The sequence below is a fragment of the Ceratotherium simum genome, chromosome X (genome assembly GCF_057802395.1).
Source record: "Ceratotherium simum simum isolate JZ-2026a chromosome X, ASM5780239v1, whole genome shotgun sequence".
Lineage (NCBI taxonomy): Eukaryota > Metazoa > Chordata > Mammalia > Perissodactyla > Rhinocerotidae > Ceratotherium > Ceratotherium simum.
The window spans coordinates 26,900,813-26,920,385 of record NC_141940.1 but is presented as its reverse complement, the minus strand read 5'-3'; the positions used below and the strand labels follow the sequence as shown (position 1 = coordinate 26,920,385).

The following is a 19,573-nucleotide window of genomic DNA, read 5'->3' as shown; positions in this document are numbered from 1 at the left end:
ATTTTAAGATGCTATGGGTATTAGGTAAACAGGAGTGTGATGCTTATCAAAGTGTGAAGGACACAAGAGATATTGCTTCCTACTGCATGCTGTGGCCATTGACCCTGGGGACGAGGATGGTGGCAGAAGCATTCTCAACCCCTTTCTTTCAAGGAAGGGAGCTTCACTTTTCCAACCCAGGCTCTTAAGACACAGGAGAGCACCAGAGATCCCACTCTTCACCGCCACCAGCAGGCAGGTGGCCAGTGGTCAACGTTCTCATGTAATGCTTGTTAACTGACAAATACGGTTTGGCACAGTAAATGAATTAAACCTACTTGTTAAAGTTTTGTGTCGGCTCTTTATTTATATGTCTGTTTATGGAGTGGAAGCGGGGAGTTGGGTAACAATTAGCCTTAAGCCCTGACTGTAGCCTCTGCTAGACTTTATACACAAACAAGCCTCTCCGCTGATTGTAGGGCGGTGGGGTGCAAATGGGAGAAAACAGTGTCTTAGTTTCTTTCATGAAGGAGGCCTTTGGGAGAAGACTCATCCTAACAAGTTAATGTTAATTTTAAAAACACTTTGTGATTATCAGAAAGGAGGAATGATTCTCAGTGATGCAAACTATTTGGCTCTTTGTCCAGTCTCCATTGACTCATATCCCATTTATGAAAGGAAGAGAAAGGGGGCTTTAAGTAATAACTGAAAAAGCTGTTTCACTAAAATATTTTCTAAGACTGCCTTGTTGCCCATATTCAAGAAATGTAACATTAAAGAAGAAGCTGGGGTAGGAGTGGTGACTAGAGAGGCACACAAGAGGGGGGATTCTGGATATTGGTTACATTCGTGGGTTCAGTTCATGAAAATTCATCAGGCTATATACTTAAAGATATGTACACTTTTCTATATGATTATTATACTTCATTGAAAACAGAATGCAAAAAAAGAAAACTTTAGAGAACTAATAGGGATTTGCATAACACAGTGTATGCATTTATCAAAACTCATTAACTGGTACATTTAAGATTTATGCTTTACGTTGGATGTAAATTTTACTTCAAAAAAGAAGAAAAGAAAAGAAAGAAAAACTGCAAACATTGAACTCTAGTTAATAGCCTGCATGCCAGTCTTGGTGTGAAGTATATTAATGTCTACAACTTATTTTGAAGTGAATCCAAAAAAATGGAATGGTTTGATGGATGGATAGAAAATATTAATTGTAAAATCTGAGTAGTGACTGCATGGGTGTTCACTGTACAATTCTTTCAACTTTTCTTTATATTTGAAAATTTTGTACTCAAATGTTGAGGAGGAGAATCAAAAGAAGGGAGGAAGAATTCTCCCCATTTTTTTAATACAAGTGTTGGCTTCAGCCCATTGAGGACCCGAATACATCAGCAGCAATTATCAAGGGACAGGTATCCAGGAGAAATAGCAGCAGTTCCTGGGAGAGGTGTCCCAGAAGATAGCAATGCCCAGTGGAGCTGGTGGTGCCCAAGATGACTTGGTGTGAACCTGAAGTGATTCCTTCAGGAGGCTTAGGTGGCAGAGACACCAGACTGTAACCAGAGCAAGAGGAGAAGAAAATGGTGGATGCTATCAAGTAGATGTCAAGACTCGTTTATGGACACATGGGAGACATATCCTGGGGTTTGCACCATCATATACAACCAAGCTGTCGGTTTTACTCTTTGGCATTTCTCTACGTCACAAATGTTGAAAGTACTCATCATTAGAATCTGAGGCAATCTGCTGTGTTTGGCATGTTAAGCTGAAGAAAAGCTTTTATTTTTAATTAATTTATTTTTTATTGCAGTAACATGGGTTTCTAACATTGTATAAATTTCAGGTGTACCTCGTTATACTTCTATTTCTGCATAGATTACATCATGTTCTCATGTTCACCACCCAGATCCTAATTACGGTCCATCACCACACACATGTGCCTAATCATCCCTTTCGCCCTCCTCCCTCTCCTCCTCCCCTCTGGTAACCACCAATCCAATCTCTGTCTCTATGTGTCTGTTTGTTGTTGTTGTTATTTTCTACTTATGAATGAGATCATACGGTATTTGACCTTCTCCCTCTGACTTATTTTGCTTAGCATAATACCCTCAAGGTCCATCTATATTGTCACAAATGGCTGGATTTCATCGTTTCTTATGGCTGAGTAGTATTCCATTGTGTATATACACAATGAAGAAAAGTTTTTTATACCTCTAGTTAGGGTCAAACTGTTTCAACATTTTCCAGTTACATGAAGCATTGTATTTGTGCTTAATGAAGAAAGACTGAAAATAGGGATAAATGAAATGAATCAAAACATTTGCTTGAAGTTGGCACCTATGTTTGTCCTTGCAGCAGCTGCACTAAATAAAGACACAGGCGCTTAAAGGAAAGAATGCATATTTTCTCCATCATGCCTGTAGTTTTCGAGACATAGTGCCCTACGAATTAGTCCATATCCAAGGTTTTTTGTTGTTTGTTGTTGTTGTTGTCATTGAGATATAATTGATGTTGTGTCCAGTGTTTTCTTGAATGTTGAGGAGTGATCCTGGGGAAGGAACTTTCAGTTCCTCCTTAGCACTCTAACCAACAGCCATGGTGAGTAAGAACTCAGGACCTCCCACAATCATGATTCTCTTTCAATCTCTTTCTAGGGTTTTACTGATATTTTGCTGGAAAGAGTCATGCATGGGGGAGCCAACATTACAGGATTCCAGATTGTCAACAACGAAAACCCTATGGTTCAGCAGTTCATACAGCGCTGGGTGAGGCTGGATGAAAGGGAATTCCCCGAAGCCAAGAACGCACCACTAAAGGTAATGTTCCATGGCATGTAGAAACCTTAGGCCAGCTTTTCAAAGCATATCAGTTTGGCCTTTATATATTTATGGCCATCCTGTGATCAAGTGGTCTTCCCTCAGAAATGTTTCAAGGATACTAAAACACAACTGCAGGTGATGCTGCTGCATTTGAAAACTAAACTCACAGATACAGAAGCTATTGAGAAGGAGCTCTTTTAAAACCCACTGTTTGGAAGTGTTAAGTTAATTTTTAAATGAATTTCATTTGTAATATGCTCATAACAATTTATAATATTACAAGAACCTGAGTCAGGCAAAGAGTGGGAGCAGTGGGAATAGGTAAGGAAGATTGATAGTCTGAAACAGAAAATTAGATTTTACATTATTTATGTGATTGCTTTGTGTTAATAAGTTTCATGAATCTCAGTACACCCAAGTGAATTAGGCTCTAATACACAGCGCGTGTCGCCTATATGTATATTGAATGGAAATGTTTTCCTGCCTGCAAAAGTATCTTTAAAAATAATTACATTATCTAAATTGCTCATTTTCATGAAATCAAGATAAGAATATTAAAAGTAAAAAGTGATGCTTAAAGTGCACATTTTTCATATGTGTTCCCCTATGGCTAGAAATATTATTATTTAAAAATCAGGAATTAGATAAATTAGGGGAAAGTTATTCATGTTACACAAAGGACTCTTCAAATGTATTTTTTAAGTAACTATTCTCTCAGTGCATCAATTCAAGTATGAAACTGACTTTAAATTCTTCCTTCCTGATATAGTGAAAGTATGTATGTACCATGACTGTGGGTTTCCTATGATCAAGATAAGGGATGAAAGTAGAGTCAAGGCCCTTCTCTAAAAAAAGCAAAGGGGAGGGGAATATTTCCTCTCTCATGGTTTCAAGATACGCATCCTCACATCCTTGCTCCACGGCAAGAGTAGAAGAAGGGAGAACAGTGGGGACATAGGCCAGAGAGGAGACACATTCTTTTTTTTTTTTTAATTTTTTGTTAATTGCAGTAACATTGGTTTATAACATTGTATAAATTTCAGGTGTACATCATTATACTTCTATGTCTGCATAGATTACATCATGTTCACCACCCAAATACTAATTACAACCCATCACCACACACATGTGCCGAATTATCCCTTTCGCCCTCGTCCCTCAACCCTTCCTGTCTGGTAACCACCAATCCAATCTCTGTCTCTATGTGTTTGTTTCTTGTTGTTATTATCTACTACTTAATGAGGGAAATCATACGGTATTTGACCTTCTCCCTCTGACTTATTTCACTTTGCATGATACCCTCGATGTCCATCCATGTTGTCACAAATGGCTGGATTTCATCGTTTCTTATGGCTGAGTAGTATTCCATGGTGTATATATAGCACATCTTCTTTATCCATTCGTCCCTTGCTGGGCACTTAGGTTGCTTCCAGGTCTTAGCTATTGTGAATAACGCTGCAATGAACACAGGGGTGGATGTATCTTTACGCATTGGTGTTTTCATGTTCTTTGGATAAATACCCAGCAGTGGAATAGCTGGATCATATGGTAGTTGTATCCTTAATTTTTTGAGGAATCTCCATACTGTTTTCCACAGTGGCTGCACCAGTTTGCACTCCCACCAGCAGTGTATGAGAGTTCCCTTCTCTCCACATCCTCTCCAACGCTTGTTGTTTCCTGTGTTGTTAATTATAGCCATTCTGACTGGCGTGAGGTGATATCTCATTGTAGTTTTGATTTGCATTTCCCTGATAGTTAATGATTTTGAACATCTTTTCATGAGGAGACACATTGTGAATCACCTATGCAGGTCCATCCTCAATGGGTCTCATCAGAACATAACACAAGTGAGACCTTACTTTATGCAATTAGTATGTTCTAGAAAAGTTGTGAGTTAAACATCATTTTTTCATTTATTTAATCCACTCACAAGCTAAGTGGTACTCTGTATTTGCAGTGATTATGTTATACATGCCATATTTTTCTAGGGCAGTCCCATTTTAAAACATTCTGTCCCATGGTCAGATCAAGTGTCCTCATATGTTTCAGAAAACATGGTCTCAATCCTTAGGATGAATTCTTTCGTAGTTAAATCTTTTTTAAAGATGATTATTTTATTTTATTTTTTATTGAGATATAATTGACATATGACATTTATATTAGTTTTAAGTATACAACATAATGATTTGCTATATGTATATATTGCAAAATGATGACCACAAGTTAACAGCCATCACCACCATAGCTACAAATTTTTTTTCTTGCGATGAGAACTTTTAAGATCTACTCGCTTAGCAACTTTCAAAAATGCAATACAGTACTGTTAACTATAGCTACCATGCTGTACATTAGATTCCCAGAACTTATTTATCTTATAACTGGAAGTTTGTACCTTTTGACCACCTCCATTCATTTCTCCATCCCCCACCCCCTGCCTCTGGAACCACCAATCTGTTCTCTGTTTCTATAAGTTCAAGTTTTGTTTTTTTGTTGTTGTTTTTTTTTAGGATTCCATCTATAAATGAGATCATACAGTATTTGTCTTTCTCTGTCTGACTTATTTCACTTAGCATGATGCCCTCAAGGTCCATTCACATTGTCACAAATGGCAGGATTTCCTTCTTTCTATGGCTGAATAATATTCCATTGTGTATATATACCACATTTTCTTTATCCATTCATCCATTGATGGACACTTAGATTTTTTCCCACGTCCTGGCTCTTGTAAATAATGCTGCAGTGAACATGGGGGTGCAGATACCTCTTTGAGAGAGTGATTTCATTTCCGTCAGATATATACCCAGAAATGGAATTGCTGGATCAAATGGTGGTTCTATTTTTAATTTTTTGAGGAATCTCCATGCTGTTTTCCACAGTGGCTGTACTAGTTTACATTCCCACCAGCAGTGCACAAGGGTTCCCTTTTCTCCACATCCTCTCCAAAACTTGTTATTTCTTGTCTTTTTGATAATAGCCATTCTGACAGGTGTGAAGTGATATCTCATTGTGGTTTTGATTTGCATTTCCTGATGATTCAAATCTTCTTTTATGTATTAAATCCACCCACTGCATTTAGGTGAGCTTATACAAATTTAGATTTTCATAAAACTGCCTATCCACTTCTTTGTCATCCTTAGATTTAGCAAGTAATACGTAGAGGAGAGAAATCCATTTATTCAATATTTTAGCGGGTACCTACAATGTGGCAGGCACCGTGTTAGGCAAAAACAAATGGACGAAGGTAAAAGTACGAAAAGATTACTACAGAGCAGTTTGTGCCTGCTCAGAAGTTGTAGAGGGTGTACAAAAGAGAAGGAAGACAATCTCAGCTCGGGATTATTTGTTGCTAACTCATGGCATATATAAAGTTCTCAGAACTTGCTGAGAAGAACTGTTCAGGCTTACAAGTAAAACCCTTCAAATAACTTAAGAAAATGGAATATTTAAATAGATGGTTACAACATTCATATTACTTTTGCATAGTACTAGTCATTATGGAACCTTGCTCTATATCAATCAGACAAAAAGCCCAGTTTAAAAAATGATGTTCAATATTTTTGATTAGGAAATGAAATTGTCTAGAGATTAAAATCCTGATGCTTAATTTATTCTGTATTTTATGAATATTTCCATTTGGGCCTTTTTTTTTTTTTTTTTGACATGCTCACACATTGGTCAGTAGAAGCTGGAAAAGTAGAAAATTAAATAGCTCTTTTGGCATGGCTTGGAAAGGACTACATTAAGATTGCTCATAATATATGCAGTCAGCTGGAAAAAAATTACCACCATGTTGGCTTTATGTAGTGCTAGGGTGGGCAGACACAAAGATTTTTTTTCATGAAAGAACATGAAAAAAAAACTCCCTCTGTTACAGCCACACTTGATGATTTGCTCCTGAAAGAAAAGTAATATGACAAAAGTCAGAAAAGTAAATTGACAGTTGTAAAGATGACAATGTATTCACTCCCAATTGTATTTGGATACACTATACAGAGAGAAAACTCCCCGTAGGACATTTTGCTTCATTAAAAAAAATCAACAGAATTCTATATTCTACCAGTATTTGTCACCCCTGTAAAACAGGGGCCAGCTTATTTTAATCATACGTGTTGATTCATTTAATGAAAAGGCATCCACCATGTCAAATTGCAGATAATCCGATCCCTTGTGCTAAGTGACTAAGTCATCCCTAGTATTCCAACAACGAATAGAAAGTAAGTGTTCCTGCCTGAAAGAGGTTGCATCATGAAGTATTGCCTGTGAACTGTCACCGTTATCAGATTTAAAACTCAATAACAATTGTAATTTTCTACAATCGAAAACCAGCTTTGGTTTTTGCTTCCCCCCGCCCCCCCCCCCCAAGGAAACAAAAACTGATTTATTGCTGGCCAGAGGTCCTAGTTCGCCAGAAATGTGGTCCAGACAGAAATGATTAATGTTTCCCTCCAAATTCATTTCAAGCTGTCTAACTTAGCTATTTCCATTTTCCCCTAAGCAAACACCAGATCTGAATTTTCTATTACAAACAGCAATAACCCAGTCTTGCTTTAGCATATGCTGTTTCCTCTCCGATCTACATATGCTATTCTTTAACTTCACACGTATTTCTTTCTCTCTAAAGGACCTGGCCTTTTAGTAGTCACTCACTCAATACAAAACACAGTATTGAGAGCAAGAGAGAGATTCCCTTGAGCCATTTGATCTTAATAATCTTAACATGTACACACATGAGGTAAGAGGAATTATTCTAGAATGAATCAAAGATGGGTTTGCCCAGAGAGATCTCTTGATTCAAATAATTAAGAGGGTGACTTCGTAGAGCAAGAGGCGGAGATGAATGAAAATCATAAGGAACAAGGCAAGTTTTGAGGGCATCATTTGTCATGATACCTTGTTTTCCATACATCCATTTTAGTATACATCTGCATTGACGCACGACGCAATATTGGTCATAGCAGAAGCTTTCCGCTATCTAAGGAGACAGCGAGTGGATGTGTCCCGGAGAGGCAGTGCTGGAGACTGCTTAGCAAATCCTGCTGTGCCCTGGAGTCAAGGAATTGATATCGAGAGAGCTCTGAAAATGGTAAAGACCACAATGGGATGGGGGACCTTATAAAGACATAAAAAAATGAGACCTCAATCTTGAGACAAGACATATTAAAAGTAATAGGATCAGAGTCTACAGAATGTCAGAGTTTGCAGAAAGATGAGCATGGATATTTATTCATCAAAATCTAGAAATCTAAAACTAGAAGGTTCTTCCTTGAAGCTTGAATAATGGTAAATTTAGGGCAAATGAATATTTAGTTCTGTGCTACACTGTGGGTAGTAAATCAAACTCAGTACCCTCGAAAGTTATGGATTGAACATGTAAGTGGCTTCAAAAAATTCAAACTTTCCAGAAATATGATATTACTTAGGGGGACTGGGATAATCTATAGGAAGCTCCTAACTTCAAGGTAGACATTACCAAGGACAACGGCATCCTCTGGCTCATCAGACAAATTATTAGCCTGGATGACTGTGGAACTGAGCCAATGTGATAATATTTGTGTTGTCAAAAAGAACCTTTATACTATTCTACATGTAAAATGCAGGAACATGATACATTTCTAGGCCTACATAAGAGGGTTTTCCCCAATGCCCCAAAGAGAAAGCCTAAAGAAAAGTACAAGGAATCAATGGATAGACAGTCAAATAGGTCACTTGTTTTTAGTATTTACTGAGTAGGAGATCATTTAAGGCTTCAAGCAGTGTCCTCTGAACAGATTTCATTATTTACACTAGGAGCAGCATCACCCATTCATTGCAGCTTTCCAAGCTAAAGCTCTTTCCTGAATATTTTGCTTTATGCTACATGTGACTGCATGCATTAAAATGAGCCTTCAAGAGTACAAGACTCTCTTATTTCTACTTATTTAATTATCCTGATGTTTGGGTCATCCAAATAAACAAAGAGATAGGCAATGATAAGATAATTCTATGCACAACCCAGCAACAAAGAATGTGTAATGGCCTCATAACGTACATCATTTTGTGTAGTTGGCTCTCTTACTGCTGCCTTAAATTTGCCAAGTTGGAAGCATTCAATCAAAAGGGGTTAGTAGCCCCTGTGTCTCTCTCCAAGAAAGAGATATGACTCATTCTGCCATCATGCAGATTTTTATGTCATTATGTCAGTTCCCTAACAAATGCCCTAAGTGTAGTTTTATGGAGGTAGCACTGCACAATTTTGAAGAGCAGTTAATTAAATTCAACCTTCATAGCAGTTACAAGATTTGTATTGTCAGGTGCAACATAATGATGAGTGAAATATAAAACACCCTCAGAGTGAAACAAAAGGAGTTTTCATCAACAAAACCTCAAGGGGCAAGTGCCAGCATCTCCAATTGAATCTCCATTCATGACACAAATAATTATCTTCCCCAAATAAAAAAAAAAAACTGTCTACCAGAGTTAAAGACAAGAAATTAATTTGGCTAGAAAAAAATTAGATTGAACTTATTATTGCACAAATAGTTTCTGCATGTCTAACTCAACTGATAAATCTCAAGCTATAAGCCAGGTAAGTAACCTTCCTCCCCAGATCCTAATGATCAAACACTCAACCAAAAAGATGCTTTACCTCTTTCTACAGGCCAACCTCTTCTTATTACTCCAGAGAGGCTAGAAAGTATCATCAACCTTTTCCAAAACTAGATGGTACCTTGTGATAAACGCTCAATAAAACTCCACTATTCAGAGGGTCTGCAAGGGAGGATGGTCTAAAGTACTAAATTTTTTACTAGATTACAAAAAATCTCATTTTATTTGAGTTAATTAAAAATGAGAATGCATGATATAAAAGTATCCCTCATTGTGATTAGTACATAGTTGTTGCTCAATAAGTCATTCTTTTCTTTCAGAGAAATCTCGTGAAAAAAATTCATTGCCTGATAGAGGCTCCTAAGGGGTGTGTTGTAATGAATAAGCACACTATTCATTCAATAAATATTTATTGAGTACCAACGACTATGTATCAGGCTCCAAGTTAGTATGCAAACATGAAATAAGATAAGGGGAGCTCACATTTAAATTGTTAATATGTAAACAAATGCTTTTAAAGATCTTAAAGCCACTTGGAAATTGGGTAATCATTCTCCTCACAATATACAGATAGTGCAAAGATCAGCCTCAGTCTGGTCTACTGAAATATGTCACAATTTTAAGTCATTGAAACTTTTCCACTTGTTCAGTAAACTTTTAGTGAGTACCTTCTCTATCCCAGGCTCTGTATTAGTTGCTGAGAAGAAAGAAAAAGAATGTATCTCATCTTGAGATACTCCCAATCTAGTAGGGGAGATGGAAATATATAGATGATTAAAATGTTATGGTTAAGATCTACACAGGGTGCTACGGGAACCCAGAGGAGAAGCACCTAATGTAGACTGGGGTGGGGGCAGGGAGGATCAAAGAAAGGATCCCAGAATGGATGGTGGGAAACTGTCACTGACATTCAATACCGGACCACATCTTTAAAAATAGACTTCTCTCTGAGTGGTAGTCCAATTCTACTTCTACTCACCAAGAGTTCTAATCATGGGGTCTGGAATCTCTTGGACATACCTAAACTGTTGTCTAGTTTGTAGGACATGCTCAGATAGACTGAGACTTTAGAAATATACAATTATTAATGAGACTTGAAGCCCTTGCTATTTTCAGTAATGAATAATTTCCTTAATAAGTTCGAATGCCAGTGTCTCTGCCCTATCTCCTCTCCTAGAATTCTATGCTCAAAATAGAGTGTAAAGAACCTTTCATACATCACAGTATGCACCAGACCCATCCTACTGGGTAAGCAAATTCTGTCTCAACAAAGGACCTTTTCATTAACTAGAAGTGTGACATTACCTTCTCTGCAAGCCTAAGCTGATTATACTGCTTAGGTTTGTTGCATCAGTACAACAATCATTTTGTCTTCAGGAAGTCACATTGGACCATTTCCCCTTCAAAAGGAATTCCACAGTCTCCTACTGGTGGTGGTCAAGCCCACTTCCCTTTAAAAAGATGCTCCCTAATATTTGCCATCAATTTTCCCTTCTGCAGCACAAGCCTATTACCACTTCTGACTTGCTTAACAGCTTGTCATTTCTATAAGTGATGAAAAAGTATCTCATCCTTTCATCCCAGGAAAATGAGACAGACTCTTTTTCTTTGAAGTAAATTCCTTGACCCTTACTCACCAGATGAGTGATTCAAGTGAATAACAATAATGACTTATATTTATAAGGGTCTTTCATGCAGTAAACGAAACTTTCCCTGAACTGTAAAGTAGGTAAGGAAATCTCTCTCCTCAGCGGAGATGGCCTCTTATTAGTTCATAATACTGGGCCTAGACCCAGGAAACATTGTGGCATATATAAATCTGCATTTGAAATCCCAAATAGGTGTCCAGGCTATTCCAGTACCTCTAGCTTTCTTGTCTAGTACTCCATACTCCTGATTCCTTAGACTTTAAAAAGTTCATCAGGGGCCGGCCTCGTGGCGTAATGGTTAAGTGCGCGCGCTCCACTGTGGCAGCCCGGAGTTCAGATCCCGGGCACGCACCGACGTACCACTTGTCAAGCCATGCTGTGGCAGTGTCCCATATAAAGTGGAGGAAGATGGGCATGGATGTTAGCCCAGGGCCGGTCTTCCTCAGCAAAAAGAGGAGGATTGGCAGGTGTTAGCTCAGGACTGATCTTCCTCACACACAAAAAAATGTTCATCAGTCTATGGATTATCCCTCCATGATCTAGCTCTCTGATACCTCTCTGTAGCTGGGCATATGTTAAATAAGAAGGAAAAAGCCATCCCTTTTATTGTGGCAGCTGGTAAATGTGTAACCCTCTCAAGAAACAGAACTAAATTCATTTTGATTAATAATTATAATTATTAATATGGCTAGCTGTATTGCAATGCTTACTACTTGCCAGACACTGTTCTAAACAATCCATACGTATAAATCATTTAATCCTCCCAACAAGTCTGAAGGATAGTACTACTAGGATTTCCCATTTTACAGATTAGGACATTGAGGTACAAAAGCATTAAGGAACATGGCCAGGTCAAACAGTCAGTAAGTGATGAAGCTAGGATACGAATCTAGGAGCTCCAGAGTCCATGTTACTGAAACCAGCTTATGTTCAGATATTGGGAACACTAAGATAAGACACAGCCACAGCCTCCAAGGAACTCACGGTTTAGAAGAATGCATTACTCTAGTTAAAAATGCTCTTCAGACTACTCCCTTAAGAAGAGACTAATGGTGGAAAGTTCAGGCCCTTAAAAAAGTGGTGGTAGAGCCCTCACTGTATTATATAGGTAACCGCCTATCACACCCACTCAAAGCTTCATAACTAAAAGGCATATCTAGAAAAAACTGGGGAGGAAATGAAGATCTGTATAGAGTTGATCTGGTGAATATAAAGCTCAATGATTCAAGATAAAAGGTCTCCAAGATTCCAAGATCTGTCAACGGACTTCGTCCCAGAGACCTAGAAGGCAATAATGTGGTGCTATTTTAAAATTCTACATTTTCCCCTTCTACCAGGTGCAAGTACAAGGAATGACTGGAAACATCCAATTTGACACTTATGGACGTAGGACAAATTATACCATCGATGTGTACGAAATGAAAGTCACTGGCTCTCGAAAAGTAAGTAACCAAGACAGATATCCAAAGAAAAAGTCTTTCAGAAAGTGACAGCTCTCACATGCAATAAAACAGGTGTGAAGAAACATACACAATGCAAATCCCCACACATCATTTTTGCCTTTCCATTCAGTGAATAGTGTAGATATGACGCAGAGTTCTTTTGTAATCAGTGTTCCATCTACACATTTTAAAAGGAGTATTTCCCTCTGAGGCTGGTCCTATAAAAGTGGTAGACTCAAGAGTTATTAACAGCTTCCTACAATACAGGGAAGGAATCACAAATTTTACAGCATGTTATTATTTAAATAGAAGCTGTCAAGGTACATACAGTTTTAGCAAAAGAATTGGAATGTAGCTATCTCTCCACTTTGCCAATTCACTGACCAAAAGGGCTCTGGACAAAGTACCTGTCTCTACAGCTAAATTTTATAATGACTACTTTGCTTCTATCATAGTAATAGATGAGTTAGGCATGAACTGGAGATTTAGTAGCCATTTTATGAAACCTCAGAATGTAAAATATCTTGTGTCGTTTCTATAGGACACTCATTGCTTTCCCACCCCCACATGCCAGCTTTCCTATAGTTCAAAGCAAAGTATTTTTCTGCTATATGAGTTTAAAGGAAAAAAAGGCTGATTATACTACAGTGGGCTAAATTATTTTACAAAATATAAGTAAAGGTGAGGTGGGCATGGGAACCCTCAGGATGAAGGGACAAGCACATCTCTGTGTGTATGTTGGTGTTGGAGTCCTGGTCGAGGTGGCAAGACAGAAGGAGACAGGAGGTCAATCCTTGTAAAGCTCAAGCGACTAAAAAAAGTTTCATTCCATAATAGCACTTGAATTTTATGCAGTAGTTCTTGAGTGAAAATTGGGCAAGCAGGTCAAATGTCTGTTCTTTCTAGGCTGGCTACTGGAATGAGTATGAAAGGTTTGTGCCTTTCTCAGATCAGCAAATCAGCAATGACAGTGCATCCTCAGAGAACCGGACCATAGTAGTGACTACTATTCTGGTAAGTATGGAGAGAGGTAGGTGGGATTTCTGTACAGCAAGACTTCTGTTTTCTGAAAATCATTATTCAACCAGTAGGAAAGACCTCAAGTTCAAGCAGTGAAAACTTCCAACAGGTCAGCTTAGGAACCTCTCAAAGTATCTTGCCATGATGGTGAACAGTATGTCATTTAAAAAAAGAAAAAGAATAGGAATTTGGAAAAGTTGCAGATATCACTCTCCTCTTTACTCCCTCCGCCCCCCCACTACAGGACTGATACTTCATCTGGATTTGAAATCTAATTCTTCATTGTGGGGGAGACAGCGTTGTGTGGAGGAGAGAGTAGGCTAGGGTCCTAATATTAGGTCTACCACTAACAGTGTTTCACTGTGCAAGTCACAACTTCTCTGAGCCTCAGGTTGTGTTTTTTTAACTTATGGAATGGGTATAATAATAATCTCCTATGTCACAAGACCATTTCAAGGCAATGTTCATCATGTAAAGCTTTTCTGAAAAATTCAAAGCACTATTGAAATTTGAGATAGTATTCTCATTTTGTTTTAAGATGTTTTTCTAAAAGCCGGTATGTTTTTACTGAATTAAGTACAAACCCAAGTTAAAAATGAGTATGCCACTAGGCCTGAAATTGTGATTAATTGAATGGAGATTCAGCTGAAGTTTGCCTTTCATTTAAACATACATATCAAATGCTCACTTTGCCCTAGGTACTGTACTAGGTCCTGAGGATATAATAATGAATAAGCCACAGACCCTGACCTCACAAAGATCACAGTGCTTCCCTAGGGCTTGCCTGGGCTGGCTGTGGTTCCTACATGGTAAAATCCCAAGAAATCAAAGGCAGTTCACCTTCATGTAACTAAGGGAACTACCTCTGCCCAATGTGACTAAATCAAAGACTTTACAGGTGACAACTGGTCCTTCTTTCAAACTCTCAAAAAGAACTTAAATCCTTCTTTACTTCCTTAAATCATCAGTTAAGGACTCAAAGGAATATGTAGCCCAATGAATAGTTGATTGAGGCTCTTCTACTTATTAAGCAAAAATTGTTAAATGGTCTTTTCACACACCAAACCTAAATAGCCACAGGGGGGATTATTACATTTATCATCTCTTAGAAAAATGTATAGGAGTAATCGTTTGATCTTCCTTCTGGTCCCAAAGGAATCACCATATGTAATGTATAAGAAGAACCATGAGCAACTGGAAGGAAATGAGCGATATGAAGGCTATTGTGTAGACTTAGCCTATGAAATAGCCAAACACGTAAGGATCAAATACAAATTGTCCATTGTTGGCGATGGGAAATATGGTGCAAGGGATCCAGAGACTAAAATATGGAACGGCATGGTTGGGGAACTTGTCTATGGGGTAAGATTTTTTTCAAATCTATTTTCATTTACTTCTATGCCTTCCAATTAACAAAGAGGATTTAGTTTCCAAGTGTAATACTTATCCAATTGTATAGTTTTCATATGGTCTGTAAGAAAAACATTGTCTTTTACAGTTGAATTCTGTAAAGGTAGCTTGTCAATAGCATCCTTTGGGCAACAGGATTATTCTACTAAAAGAAAAGTAGAATTGGGGGACTTTATTTGGCAACATTAGGGACAGCCTGCCCTCTATTGAAAATCTGTTCCTTCTGTGTTCCCTGTCTCAGGCAGCAGAATCACCACCCACATAGTTGCCTAAGCAACCCGATTATCTTTCCTCGTTGCTCCCCTCATATCTAGTCAGTCACCACATCCTATCAATTCTACTCTTATGTCTCTCAAATCCAGACACACTCTTAATTCCCACCATCATCATCTTAGTTACAGATCTTACCATCTGTCAGCCATTTAACTGGTTTCCCTGCCTCTGCTCTTGCCCTGGCAAATCAGCTCTCCACATTATTGTAATTTCCCACTTTAAAAACCAGGAGAAGGGCCAGCCTGGTGGCGTAGGGGTTAAGTTCGTATACTCCGCTTCGGCGGCCCGGGGTTCCCAGGTTCAGATCCCGGGTGCAGACCTACATACTGCTTATCAAGCCATGCTGTGGCAGGGGTCCCACATATAAAGTGGAGGAAGAGGGGCACAGGTGTTAGCCCAGGGCCAATCTTCCTCAGCAAAAAGAGGAGGATGGGCAATGGATGTTAACTCAGGGATAATCTTCCTCACCAAAAAAAAAAAAAAAAACAGGACAAAATTCAAATTCCTTAGCATGGAATTTAGCATTTCAAATAAGGCACTTCATAATTTGGCACCTGCCTGCCTCTCTAGCTTCATCTTGTACTCTTTCCCATTCACACTCAACGTCCCAGCTATAGCAAAGCATGTGCTATTCTCTGAAGGGGCCCAGCTCTCACTTAAGGCATGCGTGGAAGTGCCTTTGCCTCTCTTCAGCCAGCTAACACCACCTACCAATCCTCCAGAACTCAGAGCTGTCATCTCTTTGAGGAAGCCTTCCCTAATCCCATTTATCCATCTGCAGTCTGGTTAGGCGCCCCTGCTTTTTGCTTCCTTATAGTACTTTTTGCTTTCTTATAGTACTTTTGAACCTGTATTATAATAATCTATTTACAGGTTCAGCTGCCCCAACTAGACTATAAACTCCTTGAGGACGGAAGCCATATCTGATTCATTTCAGTATTCCAGAGCCTGGCATGTAATAGAAGTTCAATAAATATTTGTTGAATGAATGAACAGAATGACTTTGTCAATGGCTTTTCCATGGGCCAAGGACAAAAGAATCATACTGATAATCAGGTCTTTTAAAAGGGGATAGAGAAGTATCTTCAGAGCTCCTCAGTGGTGTAACTCTAAAAGGTTTTAGTCTCTGATTAGGAATGTCAGATGTTGGGCCGCCCAGTGAGGCATACGGAGACAAGTAGAACTGTGCATAAGAACAGCCCATTGGGTGGTTAGTCAATAGAGAAGCAACCCAAGTGCAGGTGGTGGCAGCACAGGTTTAGTTCCAACAGACAAAGATTACTTGCAATGACCAGTCCCTGTCTAGACAGCAGGTTAGGGGAAGACAGAGGAATCCAGGGGGTGGATATACTGAGAAGAAGCTGGCAAAAAGCAGATTTCCAAGTTATCTATTGGACTGAGGTTCAGGATAAGGACTCTAGTGCTTGAGATGGGAATCAGCAAGAATAAGGTATAGCTCTCCAATTGTAAGATAGCACTGGGGTCGCTACATAAGTTTTCGGAACAGGTCCTCATGAACAAGCACACAGGCAGAAGCTCATTTCTAAAAATAAGGACACGGAAAGGGAATTAAGGCTTAAAATGAGACTGGACCTCAAGTATCAAAACTAGGGCACCATCCTCCAGTCAGACAAGCAGCAAGGCAATTTGAACCTTAGCCCCCAGCTATGGGGCTGGAGCCAATTACCTCCTGTCTTGGGTCAAGGTTAGTCCTGAGAACTGGGGCAGGGCTGAGTTGCAGATGAGATTTGAGTGAACCCAGTTATGAGAAAGAGAAGAAATTCTAACGTCAGAGAGAGGGGGCTAAACAAGGGTCAGAGCACCTGCCGTGCTTTCTGAGGACCCTGAGAAGCTCTGAACCATCTAGACACAGCTCTAACCTCTTACTTTATGAGCTGGTGATCAAATCTTCTCTTTCCTGTTCTTCATCTCCCCAACATTCAGGCTCCAAGAGGTCCTCTCACTTGTTCACAGCTCTCCCCTGCTCTTAGCACATTACCTGGTACATAGTAGATACTCACTTTTTGTTCTAATGAATGAATGCCTGGCATGCATTAATGCCCAGCCAATGTTCATTAAATTCAGTTCATGGTAGGAGGTAATCCTATAATATTTTTATTCTTATTAGCTACCATTTGCTGCATATTTCCTATTTGCCAGACACTGTGCTGAGTGCTTTACAGGCATTATGTAACATAATCCTCATAACACACCTCCAAGGGAGATGCCATTATTAATATCATTCTATAGATGAGAAAATTAAAGCCTAGAGAAGTGAAGTCTTGTACCAAGACCAAACAGCTTGTAGTGACACAATGATTTGAACCCAGATCTCTGACTATGAAGTCCGTGTTGTTTAACAATTGCCTTATACTGCCCAGCAACCAAAGTGTTGTTTCAGACCCATCCCATCCGAAAAGATAGTTGAAATTTATTGCAAAGGCCCTTGGCGCCTTAACCGTTTTGGGGAGAAGAGTGTTTAGTCACAGAAGCATAGCTAGGGGGGCCGGCCCTGTGGCGTAGCAGTTAAGTGCACGCGCTCCACTGCTGGCGGCCCTGGTTCGGATCCCAGCGCGCACCCACGCACTGCTTGTCAGGCCATGCTGTGGCGGCGTCCCACATAAAGTGGAGGAAGATCAGCCCAGATGTTAGCTCAGGGCCAGTCTTCCTCAGCAAAAAGAGGAGGATTGGCATGGATGTTAGCTCAGGGCTGATTCCTCACCAAAAAAAAAAAAGAGAGAAAAAGAGAAGCATAGCTAGGAATTTAGGGTATCAGTTTCTACTGGGCCAGAGTAACTGACATGAGCTCTACCAGCCCATAGTCACTCAATAGTCAGAGCTCTCTAGTGTCTCAAAAGAAAACCTGTCACGCTCTGTAAATAGCTCCATGCCCTCCTGGCATTGAGCAGGATATTAGACACAGTGATGTAGAGCAAGGCAGGTTTCCTAAGACTGCTTAGATAAAGACCAGCTTTCTCACCGGGTTTTGGTTTCTTCTCTGGCATGTCCTCCATACAGTACTCACTTAATTTCCACATTCTCTTCCTCTTTTCAATTTGTGTATGTGTGAGTGAGAAAACTTGAGAACTAGAGAGTCCCTTATTTGTTTAGTAATTTAGAAGCCATCTCTCTACTGCTGTTTAGGTAAAAATTCTCCTGGAGGAGCCTTCCCATCGTTTCCCTCCAGTTCTTTCTACAAAAGCAATAGCCAGGGAAGGCACTTACAGAAATGTCCTCCCTCCCTCCCCTGACCTAGAACAAGTTTCTGATGCTTCCTGGGATTATAACACAAGGTGATTCCAGGGAGCTGAGAGCAAACCAACCCATTTGAGTGGACTGCCAAATCCCACTTTCCTCGAAAACCTGTGGCTATGAAAAATGGACATTCTTATACTTCGAGTGAGAACTCTCTGTTAGGGAGGATGATCTCATAAGCTAAATGCATCTTCATCTTCATTTAGAAGTTTTAATCTTTCAGCATTGGGAAGTTTTCAACTTCTCTATCATTGATAGAAATGGAGAAAAGTGAAAACACAGGCATTCATTTCTGACAGGCCTGGTCTCTTGTGGTTTGCAAGTTGCTTAAGAAAAACAAGGGCAGAAAACCTCCACTGATTTCCCTAAGTGCTTAATAAGCGAAAGGACAGAGAACACAGAACTCTTTCTTGCAATGAACATTAAAACTACACAGACAGGTATTGCTTATCTTTAGGGTATTTTCTTTTATGTTTTTAGTATGTAAAACAGATCAGAATAGGAAAAAAATGAAGAAAGGCAGAGATGAAAGAAGCCTTGCAAAGATTTCAGTATCTGCCACGAAGTCTCAAGAAAGAGTCAAAATGAATTAAATCTGTTAAAGAAGAAAGAGGCCAATCAGCCTCTTTTCAGATGATTGGTAAATGTTTTTTTTTTTCCTCTAAAGAAAATCAAATCAAGGTTGATGTTTGGGGCACCGTGTATCGCTAAGAAGGCTATTTTTGAAACAAACGTCAGTAGGACACAATGTGCCCCATTATGTAAGCTCTTCAGAACATTATGGACTTGAAACTGTCTACCTGCTTTTAGCAGTTTTGATTTTGAGCCGGATATCTATAACATCGCCACATGGTAATTGTCCCCAGCTCAACTGACTTGCAGACCACAAGTTTTTATGACTTCCAAATAGCATGTGTTTTAAGAGGACATTTAAAAACATTTTGGTGCTAGCAGGGCTCTTAGACATCCTTTAGCCTACCTTTTCATTCATTTTACAGATAAATATGGGGACCAGCGAGGATTGGACCTAAGAACTGCCCATTGGGTAATCCAGGAAACCAAGGCCTGCTGTAGGACACAAATGATGGAAATGGTGACAGGGACTGTGACAAGCTCACAAAATCACCCAGCT

General features: G+C 39.3%; 1 protein-coding gene across 1 annotated transcript in view; it reads left to right on the top strand.

The window, feature by feature from the left end:
• Positions 1-19,573, top strand: part of GRIA3 (glutamate ionotropic receptor AMPA type subunit 3) — a 271,774-nt gene that overhangs the window by 177,040 nt on the left and 75,161 nt on the right. The window contains exons 6-10 of the mRNA XM_004437326.3: positions 2,643-2,804; positions 7,723-7,890; positions 12,379-12,483; positions 13,390-13,497; positions 14,659-14,865. Coding sequence (XP_004437383.1) covers positions 2,643-2,804; positions 7,723-7,890; positions 12,379-12,483; positions 13,390-13,497; positions 14,659-14,865 — 750 coding nt within the window. The remainder of the gene's footprint in view (positions 1-2,642; positions 2,805-7,722; positions 7,891-12,378; positions 12,484-13,389; positions 13,498-14,658; positions 14,866-19,573) is intronic.